The 25291-nt window shown below is 40.7% G+C and overlaps 1 protein-coding gene across 3 annotated transcripts; it reads left to right on the forward strand.

The window, feature by feature from the left end:
• The first annotated feature begins 4059 nt into the window (after positions 1 to 4059).
• On the forward strand, positions 4060 to 24944 carry arsb (arylsulfatase B). 3 transcript variants are annotated; one of them, XM_042395886.1, is made up of 8 exons: positions 4060 to 4769; positions 5206 to 5392; positions 5504 to 5694; positions 6533 to 6740; positions 11641 to 11884; positions 13894 to 13964; positions 19676 to 19807; positions 19935 to 21230. In XM_042395886.1, the coding sequence occupies exons 1-8, from the start codon at positions 4509 to 4511 to the stop codon at positions 20186 to 20188; spliced, it is 1548 nt and encodes a 515-aa protein (XP_042251820.1). In that variant the 5' UTR covers positions 4060 to 4508; the 3' UTR covers positions 20189 to 21230. The 3 variants fall into 3 exon arrangements, with proteins under 3 accessions (XP_042251820.1, XP_042251822.1, XP_042251821.1); XM_042395888.1 differs by lacking the exons at positions 19676 to 19807; positions 19935 to 21230 and adding an exon at positions 24713 to 24944; XM_042395887.1 differs by lacking the exons at positions 19676 to 19807; positions 19935 to 21230 and adding an exon at positions 14160 to 14768.
• Positions 24945 to 25291: the final 347 nt, after the last annotated feature.

Consider the following 25291-nt stretch of genomic DNA (forward strand, 5'->3'; position numbering starts at 1 on the left):
TGGTCACAAAAAATTGGGAGTGTACACGGACATCCACACAGAGCCGCACGTACACCCTCTGATGATGAAACTTCCGTCACTCGGACCCTAGTGGACCCTGGTGTACTTGCAGATACGGAAAGCATACTGGCCTTAGACCTCCACTATCTGCAGTATCTGGGTGCAGATTGATTGAAATTCTTGAGATTCTTGAATCTCAAAATATTTGGGCATAAAGGTTGAGCGAGAGGTGTGGTCTATTCGTCTTATTATTTATGTCCCCATGTTTGCCCAAAACAGTCAAACAGACAAAGGGAAGTGGAAGAGACGGAATAATATCAGCAGCACAAGAGGTAAAAGGATTCATTCATCTTAAAATAATCTAATTGGTAGTTATATAGTAAGTATGATATAAATGGCAAACATGATTTTAATGAGTTTGAGGCAGTATTGCTGGAATAGGTGGTGGGTTAGTTTGTGGTTTGGGAAAGATAAAACATAATGCAGAATCATGCTCTATGTAAACTAGTGTACACTCAAAATAATTTGCATAATATATTTTATGTTGATGACAATGCACATCAACTCAAACCAACTCCACAACCGAGAAGAGAGAAATAATTGAGATAAGACACCATGGATGTAGGCTTTGCTCTGTAATGATCTCTCATCTGGCTGCTCTGTGCTGTGCTTTCAATATTATGATTATTCTCTCATTTTCTCATACAGGGTAAATAGAAAGCTGCCAGTTTACTTTAAGGGGAAGTAACGTCTAGTCCTCAACTAAAATGGCCGTTTTAAGTCTTAAGGAGCAAAAATCACCTTCTGAGTTGTGCATTAAAATAGTCCTTGATTTAAGATAATGTAGGTTAAAATAATCTCCTTTGCAAGTTATGATTATTCGTTCCTGTATAACATTACAATTACATCAGCTAGTGGTGCTAATAGGTCCCACTAGAACCCATGTGTGGGATTGAAATTTTATTCATCCAAATTGTTTTTACTTTGTAGCAATTGTTAGACTTTGAAGATGAAGATTGAGAATTGCAACCCTCAGGTTTAACATTCTTTAACCAGGTTTAATTATACAAATCATATTGTGATGTGTTGTAAGACTATTTCATTTATATACATTTTTTGTCCTTGTTTAACCTTGAGAATGTCCTAGTAGCCTGCAACCTACTAACATTTTAGGCTACATAATGTTTTTATGAATATAATTTCAAATATGAAATAGCCTTCCTGTCCTCATCCATCCAATTATATACTGTTCTTGATCCATTCCTGGTTTTCATAGCACCCTCAATCTAACTAATCTAGATTAGTGCAGGTGTCTGTTTCTTAGGTGGTGTAGAAATGCAAGTAATTTGTTTTAAATTAAACAGAACATGTGTATTTTCTAAAACACTTTGAGATGTAAACTTAAATTGAACCTACAAAAGATCTGCCATGTTTAACCATTCTCTTTTTTAGAATGGGCAACGCTGCAGTCACCATTCACCACCCAACCAGTCTGGACACTGGAGTCCCTTACCTTGAAGCCGGCAAAATACTGGAAAAGATACCCGGTATGATCCGATTGGAGAAGAGAGATGGTGCAGCAGTGGGCTGTGGCGGCCGGATTACATTCAAGAAGAATGTGTTGGAGAGCCAGTGGACCTACAAGGTCACCAGACAGTTCTCTGCAAACTTTGAAATTGGTGAAGAACTAACCGTCAATGCTTCAAACCAGTCCGAGGCAAACCGTAACATTGCTGTGAAGTGTGGCATCTCGGTGTCTGAAGTAAGAGAGACTCTAACTCTTATCAAGAACGTTGTATCTGATAAAAACGCCTACTCCGAGCTGTACTGCTATGTCGACTACAATGGAAAGAATTGTGGAAGGTACCACTGGACCAAGAATGATCTAAACCTCAATGCTAGCCACAGATGGGCTGAATCTTCAGAGATGATTATTGACATCACTTTCTAAAACACGTTGTAAGTCTCCATTTTCTCTTCACCAGTTTTACTCCAACTCGCTCCTTCTTATCGGACTTATACCTACTAATATATTGCTTGGGGTAATAAATTGGTCCAATTAACTAAATGTCTTACTTCATAAATATCATTGAAATCATTGTAGAGACGTCACCTGGGAACCACTTTTACTTCCTTGGGGGGAAGGTACAGAGCCTTGGATTGAGGGCTGATGAAATGGAAATTTATATCTTTATGTTATTGTCTTAAGATGATGGTATATTGCCTTATAGTCAAATGCACATTGTAAGACTATTTCTTCTCTGCTTCCTGTGTAAAAATGTTCCCAAAAGGTACCATCAAATTCTTAATTCTTGATTCTCAGCAGAGACAGAAAGGAACTCCCTTGAGATACAGTGAATTCATTAAAAATGAACTTTTAGGGTGACGAATATGGGATGATTGTGATGCACGCAGCTGTATGTACAAATACTGACAGTGAAGTTCATACAGTATCTCTTTCAGCCTAGCAAACTGGGGGATCTGCATTTGCAAATGTGTACTCTGGATATTGCAATAAATCTCTGAAAGACAACTTGCTCTCTGTGAATTCATCTTAAATATCAACTACAGCTTTCAATGGGTCGCAACGAGTGAGCTGCTCTCACGCGTACGAAACCCTGACCCAGAATCTGGTCGTCTACGAGTGATTTAGCACCAAAAGACACAGAAAACACACACACACACACACACACACACACACACACAGACAGACACACACCTCACTGATGGACTGAGCAGAGTCAGGAATACTGTGTGGGTTTTTGGTCTCATGGTAAATGAAGAATGAACAGTTTACAAGATCAAATGGGAATAAATGTGAAATATCCACCGGTTGTATTTCCAAAGTCGTTATAGAATATCTTCTTTTGTCCCGACCAGCAGTTCATAACCCAAAGATGTTCAGTTTAATGTCATAGAAGACTAAATAAACCAGGAAATATTCATTTTTGAGAAGCTGGAATCAGAGAATTCGGACATTATTTTGTTAAAAAATGACTCCAAATGATTTACCGATTATCAAAATAGTTGGTGATTAATTCAATAGTTGGCAATTAATTGATTAATCTTTGCAGCTCTGGTAAAATTAGGTGGTTATTAAACAAAAAGAGGATGGCTTTAAACTCCACAAATCTTTGATGCAAACTTCTCTTTTCATCTGACAAAAATGATTTAACTCAAAGTCTTTACACAAAGTCAAGAACTTTAATTTGATTCTTTTATTGACCAAATAATTCAAAATCAATATTCTCTTGATTGAGAAGATGTTTTTTCCCCCACAAAACCTCAACATAAAGTCATCAAATTACTGAAGGTCACAACAGATTTATTTATTGTAGATATTACACTGGTTATTTGATTATTTAGTTGACAACTTTGATATAATCATGACTACAAGTCTGTGGTTTCACCACACTGGTAATAGGTGGAAGTTGTGAGTCAGTGGTAGGAAAACAGCGGCCTGTGGGCCAAAGCTGGCCCTGCAGCAAAAATATTTGGCCCCCTGATGATCATTTTGACTTTCATAGATTACATCAAAGCTTTTACAGAATTTTCCACAAATCTACTGTAGATAACAAAATAAACACAAGGCTCGTGTAAATCCCAACCACTGAAATATAACCTTGTTATCTTTTTCTAATCCTGAGGCATTAAAACATGGTGTTTGAACAGTGAATGGTGCTGAAATTAAGTCTAATAAACCGACCAGAAATTAAAGTTTTATGTGTAATTTCCGCAATTTTAGCTCACAAACACAAATGGTTGGCAGTTGAACAGAAATGGTGTGTTGATGCCACTTTTCCCCCTCGGATACAGTCCTTAAAAATGTTATAAACTTATTTTATTCTTAAATGAATTAAAATAAATAAAGCATATAAACCTGCCTTTCCCCTGCACCAGTTAACAGCCCCGCAATGAAAAATCTTGAAATAAAAAACCCCATGGTTGAACCTAACCCCTGCTGTAAGGGTTCGGACAGGGAGCGGCGAACTCCTCGCACCATTCGCGCGAAGTTGACCTCTGGGCCGTTTTATGTTTATTAAGGGAAGCAACCAGATGCTCTGATCGTATTTATGTTCAGCTCAGCCTTTAACGCAACCCAGAACCAAGCAGAAACGCAATTTCTTTCTGTTATTTCCCTCCAGTCGTGTCTTTTTCTGCTCAAGTTGAAACCTTCTCAAGTCGTGCGGAAGCGTCTTCGCGTCAATTCGCGCCGTTTCGGGCGAAGTTGCTTCTAATTCGCTCTGCGCTCTGTCTCAACACTCGAGAGCTTCCGTACATTCACGTGGTTTCACGACTTTTCCGGCCAGCTGATTGGCTCCTACAGCTGAGGCAGTGTTTTCAATCTTCGGGCATACAGGGAAGTGACAGTCAGACGTGGATGTGACCTCGATTCATAGCTGTAATTTAGATATTAGACAGTAAACCAGCCATGTTTATCTTTCTTCTAACGCTATACGCAGCCTGACGGACTTCCTCGTTTACTTTCTGACAACTGAGTTCAAAAAATGGCCAAAAGACAGTCGCATTGTTCGCTCATCATCGCTGCTTTGATCATAAGCTTTTCTTCCGTCGTAGCGGCTCGGCAGCCTCACGTCGTCTTCATCCTGGCAGACGACTTCGGCTGGTATGATGTCGGATATCACGGCTCCGAGATCAAGACACCAAACCTGGACAAACTGTCTGCCACAGGAGTCCGGCTGGAGAACTACTATGTGCAGCCTCTGTGCACCCCCTCCAGGAACCAGCTCATGACCGGAAGGTACCAGGTGAGATCCACATTCCTGCTGGGTTTCAGGGGTTGTTCAGAGGGTCCTGCGGGGTCCCAAAGGTGGGTGAAGGTCTTGGTTTAGTGGGTGCAGGTGAACACAAGGGTTAAGATTAACTGCAGTTTCATTAACTGCAGTTCAGTCAAATCAAAAAACAAAGAAGTAAAGAGGAACTTGAGTTGCTTCCGCATCATGATAACAGACTCCAGAACAAAACTTTCCTTGCGGGGAAAAATAATCTAATTTGGACTCTGACGGAAAGTCGAACAAGAAGACAAAGTCGCTTCATTTCAGGACGTTTATTCGGAGACTTCAGTTTGCATCACTGTCACCACAGACGCTGCTGGTTCCCTCTTTTGCTATTCTTACATGTTGACATGTTTTGCCATTATTTCCTAGCAACTATGTGTTCATCTTTTAACCGCGTCTTCCTCAGATCCACACAGGCATGCAGCACCAGATCATCTGGCCCTGTCAGCCGTACTGCGTGCCTCTGGATGAGAAAATGCTGCCTCAGCTGATGAAGGAGGCGGGCTACGCCACGCACATGGTGGGCAAGTGGCACCTTGGCATGTACAAGAAGGACTGCCTGCCCACACGCCGCGGCTTTGACTCGTTCTTTGGTGTGTATGTTGTTGAATAAACATCTCAGAGAGCAGGATTTAATCCATTCCCAAGATATTTATAACTTAACCCATTTTATATTTGGATTATCTGCCCACTGTGTTTTCCAGGTTACCTGACAGGCAGCGAGGATTATTACTCTCATTTCCGCTGTTCTCCCATCCACGCTCTGAACCTGACTCGCTGTGCGTTGGACCTCAGGGAAGGAGAAGAGGTTGCCTCCGGATACAAAGGAGACTATTCCACTGAGCTGCTCAGCCAGAGAGCCATCAGCATCATCGCCAAACACAACCCCAACAAGGTGACACACACTGATATTTGATGTAATTAATTCCTTAGCGGCTGACTCTAACTTCTTCAAGTTTGTCTTATGTCTTGATGTGACCAAGAGAGAGAGGTTTTGCTTGCTGTAGCCGTTCCTCCTGTCGATACTAATGAGCTTTAAATGTAAGTGATGGGGGACAAAATCCACAGTCCTCCTTCTGTTCTGCAAAAATACATTCCGAAGTTTATTTGTGGCTAATATGAGGCTTCAGCTGTCCAAGTTAATCAAATCAAGTGAAAGTCTTCCACAGTAACAGTCTGTTAAGTACAAAATTTCCTCTCTGTGTTCAGCCTGCTCTGAAACTTAGTTTACAAACTCTACTTCCTCCTTGTGATGACGTCAGATTGTTTGCACATTTTCACAACAGATGTCCGTTTCCGGATTTGAGCTCAAACATGTACGGATGTATTTGAGAAGTTTATATTTTAAGAATGAGAAAAAGAAGTGAAATCTTACTGCTATTATTTGTTTACGCAGCCGGTGGAAGCTTCCTGAAGCTAACCAATCAGAACAGAGGGGGGCCTTAAAGAGACAGGAGCTAAAACAGCCTGTTTCAGACAGAGGCTGAACTGAGGGGCTGCATAAAGGGCCACTATGAGATAAATAAGGAGTTTTTTGAACTGTAAAACATGTGAAGATATTCCAGTAGAGCCCCAGAATAAAAATATAAATCTGTAAGTGAGTATGATACATCTCCTTTAATCCAAGACAATCATCTCTGTCTGCAGACAATAAAAACAACCTTTAACCTTGAATAAACTCACAAACTCATATTTTTGTTGATCCTTCACGTTTTGTACTCTTTATCTTTCAGCCACTCTTCCTCTACACGGCGCTGCAAGCAGTCCATTCACCCCTGCAGGTGCCGGACCGCTACGTGGCCCCCTACAGTTTCATCAAAGACCCTCACCGCAGGCTGTACGCCGGCATGGTGTCGGCCATGGACGAGGCGGTGGGCAACATCACCCTGGCTTTGCAGCAGGCAGGACTTTGGGACAACACGGTCCTGGTGTTCTCAACAGGTATGTTTCTGCACAGAGGCTCACTTTCGCTGTCATAACCTGGATTTGAACCCTGGTTGATATGAAAGATGATGAATGACTTTAAAAGGATCTACATGGCAGAAATAAGTGCTGCTTATTTCACAAACTAACGATAACATCTTCTTAAATGAAAAGCCCTGCAGAAACAAAGCAGTAATTTCAGCAAGCAGCGAAGTAATGAGATAAATCGTAATGTAAGCAAATATATATGTATCCCATAAAAACTTTCTCAGTCATTATAATCTTCCTCAAACAAACACGGGGCTTATCCGAAGCAGAAGTTTCTCATATGCTCCTTTTTCTTTTTCTGCACTTCTTGGTGCTCAGGTTCAGACTCAAACTCAGATTTTAAACTCGGTCTGTAATGTTAGGCTAACGTTAGGTCTTCATTTTGTCGATAGATCAGTCTAATGTTAGTAATGTAAGTGTCTAATGTAAGTTAGACAGTTTTATAAAAATAAAGATTTATTTATTTTAGGCATAAAAAGTTATCTAACCTGCAACCAGGCTGCAGTCAGACTGAAATCCATCTTGTATGTTGCGGCCAATAGCAGGGTGGGGTTGTAAATATAAACTGTGGAAGCTAACAAGGCTAGCGTGCTAACAACAACAGTCCACAAAGTTGTCAGTTATTCAGCGTTTAATCAAACACTTCACTGTCATAAACATTAAGGTCACTCCAGACCAACAGCATCTCTTCTTCTCTGCTTCTTGCATTAATCTGCTGTGAAGTTATAAAACAAGAACATAAACAAATAGTATTTCCTGGGATCTTTTCCAGAAAGCGGGTTTAACAACCTCTGAGCCTCTGAACTTTGAGTTGATGAACCCTGAGATGAAAAACTCAGAGTTTTTGGTTCCATATCAGCTGATCAGAGTCAATTCAATCAACTCTATTTTCACCCAGAGTGTAGCGTGTGCATGGTGAATGAAATAAAAGCCATCGTCAATGGTGCTCCGATACTACGATTCACCACGGCAACATGTAAATAAAAGGCAGTCTCCATTTTTATCCATATATATAGAGATATTAATGCATGTATATGCAGACTGGGCATTTACCTTTTAAAAAACACAGCAGCAGTGACAGAACCTGAGTCAGAGCGGAAAAGAGTTAACAAGTTGCACAACAAAGTTTTATTCAGCTTAGTCCGTTAATTCATCATTTACCAGACTTTCATTTCATTAATGGATGATCTTACTGTGTATTAGGCTATACAGTACATTTAATATATAGCCTATAAATATATTTATTCAGTACAGGAGGAAGCAACTGTAGATGAAAAATGTAAATGAAGATATCGAGGGATCAAACAGATGAGACATATTTTACATAGAGACGTGTGATTCTGATCCTGTTAGTTTGGTGATTTGCTGTTTTAAAGGTGTCGAGGTTCAAACTGAGAGTAAATGTTTTAGATGTCTATTTAGACCTTTGCTCAACCGCAAACTACATTTTCTTTTTTTTTTGTAAGTCTGCAGCTGCACCTCAATCCTGCTTACTAATGTATATTAACATGATGATGGGAATGTTCCATCAGTGCGAGCCATCACATCATGAGTGACAGGTGTCTGATCAACGTGTCACAGAGTCACAGTGTTATTAAAGAACGACATGCATTGATTTTATTCTGAGCTGAGCATGAATTCACACTCTGTAATATTTGAATGTGAGGGCAAAAGTAACACCAAACACAAAGTAAAAAGGCTGAATGTCTGGAGTTTTGCAGGTAATTTGCTATTAACCATTTAGTAATCAAATTATTTTGTATTGAACAAGTCAGCAGTTCACCAAATATCACTTACTATAAAGGTACAATCTTAGTTTAGCGGTTTAACATGTTAGTATTTGCACTAAAGACAAGTAGATTTTCTAGTATACGGTCATAAAACAAAGATACATTTTTGACCTGATGATGTCACTAGATGAAACTTTAAGGCGTCAGCAAAGTTATAACAGTTCATATTAAGGTGAACACGCATGTCTGCACCAAATTTCATTGCAATCCATCCAATAGTTGTCAAAACATTCAATTAAGAACCAAAAACATCAACGTCATGGTGGCACAAGAGGAAAAGTCAGTTATCATCTGGGGGAAAATTTCAAGTTAATCCTTCTAATAGTTTTAAACTGTTTTATTATTTTTATATATAATTAACACTTGCTGCTAGAATGGATAAAATAATCAAAGTTATGAGTATGAATGTACATGATTAACTGAGCAGGTCACCAGGTTAGATATGAGTTCAGTATGAAGCATTAATGAACAATTTAGCATCTTCTCTAGAATCTGGTGACTATTTTTAAGATGTAAGCTAATGCTGCACTTCATTACAATCCTACAATTCCTCTGGATGAATGAGCAAGTTTAACACACAGATGGGACGATCAGGTGAACGCCTCCGAGAACGCTAATATATATTTTCCACTTCTTAATTTATTTGTTTTCCCAGTAGATTCTTTTATAGCGCGCCAGAATGGAAACCAAATCAGCAGGCGCCAAGTAAAGAGCAATTACATTTTATGTCAGCAGAATAGAAAACCACATTTTCTGTGAGTATCAAAGCCAGTTTTCCAGAGGTTGAGAGTTCAGGTAACAGCAGAAAGGTTTATTGAATGAATTCATTAGCAGTTTCGATAACAAGATTGAAGAAGGAGCAGATGGAGCAGACATCCCTGCATGTCTGGTCTCTGCAACATTTCTCAGCTGTGATTTTCTCCACCAATCCAGGACCTGGTTACACTAAAAAAAATGTTGTTGTAACACTCTGGATGTCCACTAGAGGGCAGTCTTTTGTTATATTTACTCTAACGGGAGCTTTGCTTTCTCTCAGGAACATTGTAAAGCAGGAAGTGGAGATTAAGAAACACAGAAAGTAATCACACTGATGGAAAAATAAATTCATGTAGACCACTGGAGTCTCAGCACAGTTACACCTTGATTGCCTATTAGTTTAAACCTAAAAACAGCCATCACACGAACCTCTGATGAAGACCATAATGTGGTCTAGATGAGGGCTAAAACCATTTTAAACCAAGCAGTTAATACGGTCCAAGCAGCATCACCTAAACATTTGCCTGCTCACGGGTTTCCACATGTGGAACTTCTAATGGTTTGCATCTGAAGTAGGTAACTCCTTTGAACGCTGAAGGTTATTTTTAGGAGGTTTTGGGATTTAAAAGGGTAATTAGAAGACGGGGAACAATGCTGTGAAAGTAAATTGCGAGGTTTTTATGCCTGTGGTGGGCTGCGGTAGGTGGCCTGTTTCATTGTTCTTCCACACATTTGGTTGGCTCTGGCTCGGAGGGTTCAGCCAGCCATATGCCGGGCAGACACCGACTCTGCTGACGGGGTCTGAAGCTCAGGAAGAAAAAAAAAAAAATCCAAATACTTCCTGCTTCTGTGTAAATGTGATTCAGAGGTTATGTAATCACTGATTGACTTTGGCTCCCCTGTGATGTTACCAGGATATGGTTCATAAAAGCAAAAAAACATCCTTTACCAAAAATAGATACCTGTTTATGATCTATATTATCTTTATTAGTCATTATTAGTCATATTCCCAGCTTATATTTTCCATTTTTGTCATTGTCAAGCTCTTATCAGTGACCCACGCGTCAGTCTTAACGGGAAAGAAATAAAAGAAATAAGCCCTGAACTTGGGAGGACCCTGAGATTCCTTTATGATGAAATTTTCTGCAAACCGACTGCCTCACCGGGGCTTTTACTGTAAGCAAATGAGCGAGCGAGCTTCAGGAGAAACTTGGGGAGCTGGGAAAGAGAGAGTTTTGGCCTGTTAGAGGGAAGCAGCTTGAAAAGGCATTAAGGAGCAGACGGTCTTTTCCAGAACAGTTCGGGAATCGACACAGACTACTTCCTGGACTTGCATGACACTCTGCTGCTGAAAGGGAGTCCTGTCTGGATGTGATTGGTCAACAGTGTTTATACTGGACCGGCTTATTGGGACGATGACAGTCAGTCCAACTGCCTGTGTGTGTTTGTTTAATGGTTGGCTGTTATGCAGGAGGAGTATAGCAGGGCGGACAAATGGATGAGCATTGTTGTGTTAGTCAGCCGGTCGGTCGGTCGGTTTAAACTCATATATCTCAACAGTTATTTGAAGGATTGCCATGAAATTTTGTACAGACGTTCATGGTGCCCAGAGGATGAATCCTACAGACTTTTGCGATCCACTGACTTTTCCTCTAGCGCCACCATGAGGTTGACATTTGTGTTTTTTTTAGTGAAATGTTTTGACAACTTTTGGACATGCCCCACTAACTTTTCATCTACCACCATCATCGGGACAAAATTGAACTTTGTGTTATGACCATAAACCAGCAAAACTGACGACATTCCCATCAGCCCCAGCTGTACTTTGTGTTTAGTGCTAATTAGCAAATGTTAGCAAGCTGACACGCTAAACTAAGATGGTGAACATACCTGCCAAACATCAGCTCGAAAGCATTGCCATTGGTGAGCATGTTGACATTAGCATCAAGCTAAGTACAGCCTCACAGAACTAGTAGCATGGCTGTAGCCCTATTTGTGACCTCATCACCCACATAGCGTTCCCTACGGAAACCTTGGGGGGGATAAGTAAAAACATTATTTTTTACTTGTTTCCCAGCAGCTGTTTGCACCTTTTAAAGTATTTTCATGATCTCACAGATGTCTGCTTCATGCCTGGAAAGATAAAATGTTTTCCCAGAGGAATACCAACATTTAAAAAAGCAATATTTCCACTGCTCTGTTCTTCTTCTTCACTGGAATAGACATGAAATCTGCAGTCTTTGGAATCATCATCATCTGTATTTACAATCTATCTATCTACCGGTATGTCTATCTAACATTTTACTCTTCTGGGTGTTTGACAGATAACGGAGGTCAGACGCTGACCGGTGGCAGCAACTGGCCACTGCGAGGGAGGAAGTGGTCGCTGTGGGAAGGAGGTGTCCGTGGAGTCGCGTTTGTCACCAGCCCGCTACTGAAGCAACCCGGAACCATCAGCCACGAACTCATCCACATCTCCGACTGGCTGCCGACACTTGTTGGCCTGGCAGGAGGGAGCACGAACGCCACAAAGCCGCTGGACGGGTTCAACGTGTGGAGCACAATCAGGTGAGCTGAGCTGCTGTACTGTAATGTTGGACTTTAACCGCAGAGGATTCCCCAGCTCAGAGTGTTTCTTGGGTGGCAGGTCAAGCCTGTGGCCTACATCTTCAGCGTGAGCGATACCAGCTCTGGAGTCTGACAGCCTGCCCTCTCTTTGTGCCTCTTTCCGATCCTTCCCCCCATGCGCACTCGCTCCAACTCCTTCTGCCTGTCTCCCTGACCCAGCGTCTTTTTCTTGTAGGAGCCCCTGCTCCCTCAATAAGCCCTTTGTTACTGTGGCAATGGGAGCTCAAAGAGAAGGAAATTCCATCAGTCATTCTCACACAAATCTGTAGTCCTTCCATCCCTCGCTTTTTTTCCCCTTATCCTCTCTCCATCCCCACCTCTGCCTCTAAGAACTATTAAAGCCTGCTATTGGGTGAGGCCGTTAGTTTTGCTTCAAATCCTTTTATGTGGCAACATACCTGAGATGTTACTACTTGTAATTCTTTTATATGTAATATATTGAGTGGTGGAAGAAGTACTCACTTGAGTAAAAGTACCAATACAGCAATGTAAAAATACTCCATTACAAGTAAAAGTACATGAGTATTATGAGCTTGATGTAGTTAAAGTATTGCAGTAAAAGTAGTGGTTTGGTCCCTCTGACTGATATATTATTATATATGACATCATTAGATTATTAATAGTGAAGCATCAGTGTTAGAGCAGCATGTTACTGTTTGAACTACTTTATATACAGTTAGCTAGTTTAGTCCAGTGGTTCCCAACCTAGGGGTCGTGCCCCTCCAAAGGGTCACCAGATAAATCTGAGGGGTCGTGAGATGATTAATGGGAGAGGAAAGAAGAGAAAAAAGTGTTTTGATGGCGTTTTTCCTTTGTTTTGTGACATATTGGATAATTTTACCTCTTTCGGCACTGAACAGTTATTTGAATGAAACCATGAGAAGCTTAGAAGGGAAATTACTATTTGGTGAAACTGCTAAAAACATATACACATCTGAAATGAAACAAGGCGCCCCAACTAGACTCTGCTTTTTTGTGAGAGGTGGCAAGCCAAAATAGTTGTGAACTACTGGTTTAATCTTTAACAACGTGTTGTATTTTATAAGATTAGTATATTTATAAAGTTAATATGAAAAGTAACTAGTAACTAAAGCTGTCAAAGTACAATATTTCAGTCTGAGATGTAGAGGAGTGGAAGTATAAAGTTGCAGAAAATGGAAATACTCAAGTAAAGTACAAGTACCTCAAATTTGTACTTAAGTACAGTACGTGAGTAAATGTACTTCTTCCACCACTGCTGAATAATGTGCACCTAATTTCTGAGTTATCTTTCAGAGATCTTGACTTGATAAGTCATATTTGGAGCACCACATGTACTTTCCATGTTACTTTGCATTCAGGTCATCACACAAGCTGTCACTGAGTCCTGTTTGACTGACACATTATATTTGTAAACTAAATGTGGACACAGTGAAGAAGGTGAAATTGAGGGCTACAGCAGAGCCCCAGCAGAAAATCAAGGCTTAGCCTGGACCGCAAACTACTACTCACAGCCTCCACTTTACTCTATTGGCTGACGCACGTCAGCTGACCGCCGGCTGCTGGCGTTGCCGTGTGAGCTGCACAACACAGGGCACAAACTGATGTTTGTTTTCACTGCTTTACAGTTTCATCTTCTTTTTAATTGGCCGGCCTGTTACAGAAAACAGCAGGCTGACAGCTCGGCCTTTGAAATAAAAACCAAATGAAGCTCAGAACAGTAGGCGGGCGGGAGAGAGTGCGAGTTATTTTAGTTGTGTTATCAGACACTGTGGTCAGTGAGAGCGGTGCGTTTTCTCTGTGGTGGAGTGCGGTCAGAGCATATGACTGCCTGGTGAACGACGGCCAGCTGGTTTAGATTTACAGATCCCAGCGGATTTTACAGTGCATGAGTCAGACATGGCAGTGTGTGTGTGTCTGTTGGTTGTGTATCCATATGTTTAAGAGTAACACTGCTTTTTATCTTACAGCAAAGGGTTCGCCTCACCCAGACTGGAGCTGCTACACAACATTGACCCGCTGTATATTGACATCGCTCCATGTAAGTTCACGTGTTTCGCCTCACAAGAGACGAAGCTTCTTCCAGTCTGACTGTGCTGAGATTCAAACTCATCAGAACACATCTGATTAAGAACTAATAGACGTGATCCCTCTGTGGATTTAGACAAAGTGAAATGAATTGCCTCATGCTCTGTGAGTCTGTATGTAAATGTATGTACATTATGCTCCCATCCAGACCCGGTGAAGAGAGAGTTTCGACATGAATTATGAAACACTGTCCTGCGAAATACAAACATTGGCAGAGATAACATCACTTCAGTGCAAAGCATATCCATTGCAACAAATCCTGCTGATACGCTGAGATGATTTCACCGCTTTACGTCAATCAATGTTTCTCTGGAAAGTTATTTCACTCCGCCTTTGAGCGAAGCCTTTCAGGGACTTCAACTATAAACATGTCTGATTTACAACGTGGTCAGACAGCACGACGTAGGAGCCGGTTCTGAGTGACCATAAATCAAGCTTAAGTCTATTTGATATGCTTTTAATCAACTGGCCATCCATCACCAGGTTGGGCACCACTGGTTTAAACCCATCCATCCATCCGTTATCTATACTCGCTTATCCTTCATCACAGGATCCTGCAGACTCTCGTAGCTCACAGCCAGCGAGAGACAGTCGCCAGTTAATCTAGCTTGCATGTCTTTGGACAGTGGGAAGGAACCTACGCAGACATGTGGAGAACAAGCTAGTTTAAACCCTCTGAGTCATAATTTATCAGCATGTAATGTCAGCAGCTATTTTGATTATCAAATAATCGTTTTAATCTTTTTTTTTAAGCAAATATGCCAGAAGTTAGCTGGTTTTAGCTTCTCAAATGTGAAGATTTGATGCTTTTCTTTATCATACATGACAGTAAACTGAATATTTTTGGGTCTTGAACTGTTAACGGACATTTTTTTTTTACTATTTACTATTATTTTATAGACAAATGATTCATCTGTAATGCAAATAATCATTAGCAACAGTTCAATGAAGCATGTAGAAGTGATGTAAACCTCATGTAACTTCTCTTCCTCTTCTGTGTGTTTGTAATTCTACTGTTTTTTTTTCCCTCTTTTCCTAACATGTCTGCAAGTATCAAGGGCTCATTGTGCGAGTCGGCGTTCACAAACACAAGACATCGTGAATCCAATTGACCCGAGTCGAAGCAGACCGGAGGCTAAGAACGGCGCGTTACATAACACTCGACTGAACTCGCATTAGTGTATTAGAAACCCACGTTATGTTTGTTATGAGTGTTTGAGATTTGTTTGAGTGGATTAAGAGTTTATGAGGAATCTGGCAGGAGGTGAGGTCTGTTTGCGGCGTCGAGATTATTATCAGTTGAATGTTCTTAATTTTCGTTTGACATGAAACATACACTCAGGTTTTCATTTCACTATTTGTTATTTCCAGCCCATAAAGAGATAAGTCGATCATAAGCCACTGTTTTATAAATACTGTCCGTCTCTAATTAAAATCCTCCACTTGTCTACAAAGGTTATCTGCATCGTATAAAAGTATTTAATTAATCAGCTTTCCTTTTTGCACGATTTAGTTACATCCTATGTGGTCACTGCACTTCTAGAAACGGTGTTTGTTGTTCTGTTTTGATCTGAGAGATGCTGATAACACGAGGGTGAAACTGTAATCAGTCACTGTTGAAATCTGAGATGGTTGACATTTGAGGGCAGGGCATATGTGTGTGTGTGTGTGTGTGATTGTAAGGAGGTTTCCTGGAAATGGGTCTTGTGACTGCTGAACTCCTTTCTTTTTCCTTGCTGTGAGACACAGTGGAGTGGTCTCATACTTGTCTAAACCACTTAATATTAGGTGGACCAAACCACTTCCATCTCTGAGGAGGTAGAGGGGTTCCTGAACCAAGGCCACTATTTCTGACTTTGCGGAGGAAGCTGCACCTTAGTTGCACATTCGAAAATAGTGGAGGTGCAGGAGAAGTAGATTTTTGTACTGAAATGTTTCACAGATGTACCATAATGGGCACATAATGAGTCTTCCTGAGGGCAGATGTGCATCACCATAAAGGTATAATATAGTTTCTGATTCATCTTCTCTTCTAGCTTGTAGGAGGTATGCTAGAGGGCTAATTATTACTAATGAGTACCTTATGTGGCACTGGATTATAATTTGGTAATCTGATGCAAAAGTTATGAAAGAGTTTTCTGAAGTTTAAAATCATTCATGAGGTTTTTGCTCACCTGAAACATCTGCCTGAAGAAGTTCACTTCTTCATGAGTCAGTGTGGTAGAGCACTGGCCAGACTGGCTCCAGTTCATGTCTGTCATGTGTTAGTATACGTTCAGGCATCGGAGGTAAAAAAGGTAATTAACAGGCGACGTTTGAAAAAACCCAAAAGGCCATTTAAAAACACTTAACGTTGTTTTGATTTCCAGAATCCTCAAAGACTCTTCTAATCATCCGAATGAAAAAATATTCCATCCACTGAAAGATTAAAAAAAAAAAAAAAAGATTTTGAACTCGTTTCCTAAATTGCACCTCTGTCTCCGAATCCAAACAAACATGGCATGAAGATGGATAGGAAACGGATTAAAAAATCTTTTTTATCTTGCAGCAGATGAGACTTTAATGATTCTGAAAATACCGTTAAAACAGCGGTTTGTTTTTTAAAGATGTGGGTTAGTTATCTTTTAGAGAGATCTGTGACCTGAATGGATGCAAAAACTATGGCCAGCTCCTCTTTAACATGTAACGTACGATATAGTCAAAACTCTAATTTAATCCACACCTAAATCCATCAATCATATATATACATATACGCACACTCACCTATATTAGGTACAGCCGAATGCAACCAATACATTAGCTTTGCCATGAAATCTACTTTTATGAAGCTTATACGTTTTTGTTGATATTATACTAAAGATATGCTTTCAAGTGTTGTTGACTTTATTGGACAGCTGATAGAGTCAGATAGGAAATAAGAGGAGAGAGAGAGAGAGGTGCATGACATACATCAAAGGTCCCCAGCTGGAGTCGAGTCGGGGACGTTGCGGTTATGTAGCATGTGCTGTAACCATTGGGCCACCACAGCAATCCTACTGAATGTTTATTATTAAGGTTGTAGTGGTTAGTGTTGTTGTACTGGTACTGTACTGGTTTTTAATATTTTGGCCTCCCATATGCATCTTAACGGGGTGGATAAAATCTTAGAAACACCTTTCAATAGGACAGTATCTAGCTCTTCAGCTGCTAAATGCTCCAAATGTTCACTAGCTTGTTGCTAACTTTGTTTATCTGCTGTTTTGGTGCTGGGCAGGTAGTGTGCAGTTTTGTTTTCACTAAAAACAGCTGCCTGCTACACCTGGAAGCAAAAGCTGATGTAAAAAAAGGTGAAACTGAACCATAAACATAAAGTCAGGGGGCACAAAACCAAAACAATGAGCTGAAAGAGGCTAAAAGTTGGGGCGATAATTCTCTGTATGTGACCTTGTCTTGTCATTTAATCCATTGTTCATATAAAAATATTGATTAGTGCAGCTTTAAGGTTTAATACAACCTACTCTCTCTGGCTTTTATCTAATGTCAAACAAGTAGCTAATACTTACTGGGCATAAATCCAAGTAAGCTCTGTTTAAAAGAAACATTATTTGTGTGGTCCAATCACTGAATAAGTCCATTTCTGAGACAAGACTGTTTATACAGCTTAAACCGGCAGCGCTCACATTATCCTCAAAGTTTACTGTTGGTCATTACCATCTAAATCATTCAGATGATAAGAAGACCCAGTGAAGGAGCAACGCCGCTGTTTTACAAGCTCTCACCCTCAAGTTTAATGTTTGGATCTTTACTGTCGGCCACCACAGTGACAACCAGCCTCGCTTGATGCATTCCAGGCCGAGATTCCTCTTTTCCTTTCTTCTCCTCTTCGCCCTCTTTCTTATTAACCCAGCCTCTCTTTTCTCTCAGTCTCTCTCTGTCTTCGTGCTTCTTTAAGTTTCATTTCCCTCTTTCGATCTTTTCCCTCTCGCCTCTGTTTAGCTCATGAAAAGACCCTGTCCCCCTTTTTTTTTTTTTTTTTACATACTCTCTCCTTTCAACTTGCTTTTCAAAAAAAATCCCCCTTCTTTGCTGCCGCCCTGTGTGAGAAGAGAGATCCCGACTAAATGGGTCACAGAGGGGTCCCTGAACTTCTCGCTTGTGGAGAGAGAAAGAAGGAGAAAACACTGGACTCGGCCCAAGCCTTAAATCACCCCTAAATTTCTCCTCCGCACTCCTTCTCGCAATTTCTCTGCTCTCTACGGGTCTCTTCCCACTGTTCCTCCCCCTCTCCTCCCTCCTTTTTTTTTTTTTTTTTTTTTTTCTTGAGCACATGTGTGGATTCTCCTGCTGCGGATCCAGATGAGCAAGGCCTGATTCGAGTCCTGCGCTCATGTGAAGAATGAATGTTAAGAAATGTGTCTGTCGCTGTTTGAGGCCCCCTTTTCTTTTAAAGAAGAAAGAGTAGAAGAAGAAGAAGCTCCAGCAAAGATAAATCAAACCCCGATGTTCGCATTATGATCCCACCTGCTTATGTAACAGTGTTAACACCTGAATCTGGCACGTTGTCAACACTGCAGTTTACCATTTTTATGCAAGGATAGGAGCTCTACAAGTCTGTTGTTTACACAAATCTGTGTTAAGTGCGGTTCAGGGATCGCTCGGCTTTTGAGCAGCCCGGTTCAATGCATGTGAGAGCAATTAAGATACCCGCTTTTCATATGCGCAATGAATAGTGAAGAATTCAATGTCAACGCTTTTATCATGTGGTCGTGAAAAACTCTTGAGATCGGAAATGTTTTAATTCTCCAGTCATGTCGCTGCGGTGGAATGGGCTCTATAAAACAAGCTCCGATGGGAACACGGGCTTTGTGTGGGTGGAGATTTGTCTATATGCAAAGGATGTGAGGAAATACTTGTTTTTGACAGCATCTAGAGGCCAAAATTACTTGCAAATCTGTCTAATCAGGACCACATTGTCAGGGTCAGGCACGGCATGAACCTGAGAATACTCTCAAGGCCAGATCTCCTCTTTTTTTTTAAAAAAACGCAGACATGTGTGCTCAACTTCTGGGAGACATTTACCGTAAGAGCCGAAATAGCTGATGGCAGGAGGCAACAGAATGTCTGGACCCCCTTAGAACGAGGATAAATTATTTACTATCGCCTTGTGCAACTGGTAAAATCATGCCATTTGGTAACTGTGACCCTTGTTCCTCATTGGCTTACTGTTTTCAAAGCTGCCCATCAAATTATTCATTGTGCTTGGCAGGGATAAAAGACTGGTGCTGAGTCAGCCACATTACCACCATATTTGTCAAATTCCTTCAGCCCTTAAGTTCCACATGTTTGAGGAAATTCATGCAGACGACAATTTCTGTTCTTGAAGGGAAGGATTGTTTTGAATTTGTTTTGTTTTTACCAGTTTTTGAACCGCTCAATTCCTGCAGTTTCATTGTTGGTTCTTACTGCACAAAAAGACGTTTCTCTTATTGGTGTATTTATTTTTACACCTTCATTGGATACCGACTTAAACTTGGCACCGGTCTACCTACTTGTATGGTTTACATAGACGTCCATACAGGGTGTTTTGTATCCAGTGGTAGTCTAACATCTTAATCAGCAATTTCTAGTGTTTTTTTTCCAAGGTGGATGACCTCCATGATCAGCTCTGTCCTCTGCTCTCTGCAGGTCCTGGCACCAAGCGTCAGTTAACTTTGGCTCAGGTGGTCAGTGGAGACTCCAGGGCCAACTCTGGCTTCAATGTGTCCATTCACGCGGCCATTCGATCCTCAAACTGGAAGCTGCTGACTGGCTACCCGGGTCAGTATCTCCTGTCACCCATAATGACATGTTTAGTCTGAGCGTAAAGCGGAAAATCAAAACACACGCACCCAGACGCATGTCCACTTCTTATCTCCGCTAATGCCCTTCATCTCATTTCCTCCAGGTTGCGACGTTTGGTTCCCCCAGCCGGGCCACAACGGCTCCGTCAAGGTGGATCCGCTGAAGCCCATAATGCTGTTTGACATAGAGAAGGATCCAGAGGAGAGGAATGAAGTATCAGCTCAGTTCCCCGCAGTCGTGGACTATCTCCTCACTAGGCTCCAACACTACCAGAAAAGCGCGTCGCCGATAATCTTCCCCGACGATGACCCCAGATGTGACCCAGGCCCCACTGGAGCCTGGGGACCCTGGGCTTGAATGGAGATGATGAACATTATGATGGGTTTTAGCACTTTGTGTACTGTGATTTACAACAGATTCTTGCAGCTTAGCACAGCAAGAATCTCTCATGTGGAGAAAAAATCAAGTTTTAGAGACATTTTTAAAAAAAAATCTATGATGTATGATTGTGTATGATTGATGTATGAGTGTATTTTAAGATAAATTATGTCTATCTGAAAGACATCTGTTACCATCACATAACAATTTCAAACATTCTTAATTCGATCATACTGATTTTCAAAAGAAAATATCTCAGCAGCCAATGGAGAAACAACATTTATTGACAGACAGGCGCTGCTGTTATTATTGATCTGTGTCTCAGCTCTTAAATACTTCCAGTGGTTTAGTAGGGGGATTGCGTAAACTCTGTTAGCTACACATGTTGCTGATTTGTAAAGACTATCTCCCTGCTGTTTGAGGTATTTGCACTTCATTTATCTACCGTTGAGAAGCCGCAGACCCCATGTATGTGTCAAAACACAAAGCCGCACAGAAATAGCAGGTTGTATTTAACCTGGGAGAAATATTTCACCAAGCAAACAATGTTTTTGGTCTTTAAAGCAACACTTAATATGTGTGAGAAGGAGTAGATGCACATAATATTAGCCAGACTTCAGAATTGAATTTACTGATCTATATTTTTATATTGACAATGGATGAAATGTATAAAATGGGAAAGGTATTGCTTGTTGGATTCTGCTGTGTCCTTCAGCTTTACAGCGTTTAAGCGTCTTTCAGCTTATTGTTTTGGTTTTAGGGCCTCAAAGTTTTACTATTTTGGTCCATCAGCGTTGTTTCCAGTTGCATCAGGCAGCTGTTTGTAATTGATGTCTTTTTAACTGTACCCTTCTTGCTCAGCACCAAAGAGCAAACAGACAAAGTTTAGCGACCAGCTGGTGAACATATTGGAGCATTTAGCGGCTAAAGAGCCACATATTTGTCTCAGGAGTTAGTGGAGACCAAAACAGAGCCACAGTGAGAGTAAATATTGGACTTACATTCACCATGTGGACACAAACACGACTCCAAATGAATGTTAATGTTGCTCCGTAATTGCTGGATGTGTAAATGGGCAACTGTTTGCTAACATGTTTGTCATGTGAACTTTTTAAGGTGATAAAATGTCAATTATGTGTTTACAGTTCATAACTCTGCCCTCCAAGTGGCCAAAAGATCTGTATAGTACATTTAAAGATGTTTAAAGGGGACATATCATGCACATTTCCAGGTCTATATTTATATTATTTACACCTAAATTTTATTTTATTTTAGTTTGAAAAACTCTTTATTATCACTCTTTACTAGAAATATCTCATTTCTCAAATACATCCATACATGTTCAAGCCAGAATCTGATCTGAAATATGCGAGTGAACGTAGAGGTAACTTTGAAAAGGAGCAAGTTGAAGCCCTGACTTTTGACTTGAAGGCGGCATTTTTACATACGTTAACCTAAAGTTTTGGAACTTTAACCATGTTTAACATAGACATCCGACATTAAAAGAGTATAAATATAACAGAAAATCACAAAAAGCATGATATATCCCCTTTAAAAAATGACTTGCTTTGAATTAATTGTTCACACCACTATTTATGCTGTAAGTGCCTTCTGGTCGAAGCTGAAGATATGACACCCAATTTGTGTGTTTTGTTCCAGAAAACAAAAACATACATAATAAAGAGGCTAAAATGCCGTGAAACAGACTGAAAAAGTGTCATTCTGAACTCAAATATTCACTTTTCTCCAAGTGCTCCTCTTTTTCTTACAGTTGCCTTAAAATTAATGAGTAGGTGCTAAATGGGTTAGCAGTGTATTTCTGTTTGGAGGTTGAAAATGTGAGGAATTTCTTGTGCACTTCAGGTATCTCTGATGTTATGACTTCAGCTATAACTCCCACATGCCAGTCATTCATGAATATATCAATGTACTGTTCTCATGGAGGTGATTTCCATCGAGGTATTTGGATTGTTGTGGATTTTGTCCCACATATTTAATCTGTTAGTCACCCTGTCATGGAAAAGAAGCATGCCGCACAAACAAAAAAATCAGATACTTTCAAAGGGTAGTTTGCATATTTGGAGTCTGAGCGGGAGAAACTAATTTCCTTAATACATACACCCTCTTTGACCTTTGGCCCCTGGTGTTTGACCTCCCACTGGCAGCAGCATGCAGACTACCACAGGAAATGCTCCCTGCAGAGAGCGGCCCTGTCCTAATGCGGGCTCTGACCCTTAACCTGCCATGTGAATTGATTGGCAGCTGAGCAAGGCAAACAACAATGATGGTTACTGAGGAAAACAGTAGAGCTGTGTAGGCAGGGGTTAAATTGGGATTTGTTAGGTGGGGGGGCTCTGTGGTTTCAGGGTTGCCACCGGTAGACACGTGTGTGCACATAGACTACAAAAATCTGATTTCATCATTTGACAAACAGTAAAAAAAATATAACAAGGTGAGACAAGCCTCTGCTCTGAACACTATAACGCTAATCAAAGTCATTCTAGATACTGTTGGCAGTGCACAAAACTACAGCTGATGACAATAAAAGACAAAGACCGCAAGCTAGTTCCTTTTCATGAATTAATGTTATAGCTAGGAAATGGTCAAAGTAGCCTTCTGCTCAAACCACCATTGTCCTGACGATGTTGAGGGATTTCAATACGTGCTCAAACTAGGGCTTGCCAGCTAGCTTATTTTAACAGTTAGCTACCAAAGATTGGAGGAAACCTGCTAAAGTTTTAGCATCATTTTGTAGAACTGAAACATTGTTTAAGCAGAATATCAGAGTAATTTACATTCTGTTACTAAACCTGTCGATTTCTGACCTATTTTTCTACCTACCTTGCCATCCACCTATCATTCTGCCATCTGTGCTGTCTGACTGGCTGACAAGTGACAGAGGTTGCTGATCTGCTAAGTAGCTTTTAAGGAAACTTATTGACAAAAAAGGGAAATCCTGTGAAAGTTCTGATGTTTGCAAGTTCTTACATCACCTAATTTAGGCCTATATTCTCTACTGCTATGAAGAAAACATGTTTTAATCATTGCTTGAATTATTAAGACCGTTGGCCTTTTGACTTTACTTGATTTGACTGATCCAGATGACTGTTAGCTTAGCTTAGCATAAAGACCAGAAGCAGTGGGAAGCAGCTAGCCTGGCTTTGTCTAAAGGTAACTAAATCTGCCTACCAGCCCCTCTAAAGCTCACTAAACCGCTTACTTAACAGCTCGCTAGCTGTTCCCCCTGTTCCCGGTCTTTATGCTAAGCTAAGCTAACAGTCTCCTGGCTCCTGCTTCATATTTAGCGTACAGACATGAGAGTGGTGTTGATCTTCTCATCTAACTTTTCTTAAAAAAACAAAAAAATCTCAAAATGTCAAACTGTTCCCTTCAAGGATATTTGGAAACTATGAACACGAATCTTATCCTCCCTTTAAGCTACAGACCTCCCCAATTAACTATTTGCTTATGAGAACACGTTAACCCGTAGATTGAAAAAACAATCTCAACCCAATACTTACAGCTTTTTCAACTCTATCACACATCATCCTCGTCTTCATCAGCAGATAATTGCTCAGTTGTGTTGCAGATGGGCATTGACGTGGACGCTGACTGTTGACATGCGAGCTCAATAGCTGTTACTTCTGTCCGATGAAGACCATGCAATAGGGTTGAAAGCTTGAGTTTGTATTGTTGGGATTTGTCAACCATTTCCAAGAATGAGCTTTGATGCTTATTTAATGAGATTTTTGGCCATACTTTCCTGAATTATTTATGTAGTAACAGTCAGCCCATATGGCTTGCCCAAGGGAACTGTGTGATGCCACTCAGATGCTTAAATTTTAAAAAACCTAATTACTTTTTTTGTATTTAATTTTTATGAATTCTTGTTTTTAAAGAGTAGGTGTGACTGTTTGAACTCATGCTCAAGTATCTATGTGCTTATAAAAAGACTATTTTCTACCAAAGCGGCTGTTAAATGGAATTTAAACTGGGATTTTGGTAATGGGCGACTACCAGAATACCACATGATTATTTTATGTTTCTGAGAAAGCGCTTCTTAGATTGCTGAGGCTATAAATTTATCACTTGCTTGTTCTGTTAGTTTACTCTAAAATCAAAACTCTGCATTTCAAGATGATGGGATAGTTCATTTAATTAGACGTTGCCAGTGCTTGCCATTTGTCTAAAAACCGAGGCCTGTGAGTTTCTCAGCTGGGCTGCAGACCACTTTTGCACTTCTCATCCCCGGTCTGTGGTGAGCTACCCCTCCTGACAAGTTATTCCATCTTCCCTGCTTGTCATTATGAGCAGCCAACCTCAACGGTGTCACAACTCGTCTCCTCCTCATACTTTTCAAAGTGGTTTTGGTGTGTCTTTCACACTTAATCCTGCACTTTGACTCGGCCCTGTGAAGTCTGCCTCACAGAGTGACAAACACTGAATCAATACTGTGATTGGTCGGCTCGACGTAGCCCTGACCCTTGTGTTTTGTTTTTTCAGCTGTGACGAAGCTATGTGTGCCTCTGGTGTGATGCCCCTGGAAGATATGACAGTGTAAAGATATGGGCTGCCGGCGTGAGGCTCAGATGTTTTGATGGTGAGCACACGTGGGACACAGAACGGCTGCCACCCTTGATTCCCCTCTGGTATTTCCACAAAGAGAGATTGAAGCCCTGAAGAAGTGGGACTGGGACTGGAATTCCAAACCAGATTGTGTCTGTCTGTCTGTGCTGCCCTGCCTGTGAAAACAGATTAAAATCATACTGACCACTGCAGCCAGGAATGTGTTGAACCTTGAGCCTCGAGGGGGGAAATCCGACAGCTCATCACACCTAACAAAAAAAAAAAAAAAAAAAAAAAAAATCCCCAAACAGTTGCTCACAGTGCAGGAGGACCACCACAGAGAATGAACTAATAAAAAAAGTGCAGAACACATTCAACAAAACTTGATGAGTCACTAAAAGGAGACATTATTAGACAGGAGGCTTTAGTTATTGGGTGCAACTTGTACCTAAAACATTAACTAATTTTTAAGAGTAATTACAGATAAAAGCTTTAGGAGATGAATTCATTGCAACT

The sequence above is a fragment of the Thunnus maccoyii genome, chromosome 19, assembly GCF_910596095.1.
Source record: "Thunnus maccoyii chromosome 19, fThuMac1.1, whole genome shotgun sequence".
Lineage (NCBI taxonomy): Eukaryota > Metazoa > Chordata > Actinopteri > Scombriformes > Scombridae > Thunnus > Thunnus maccoyii.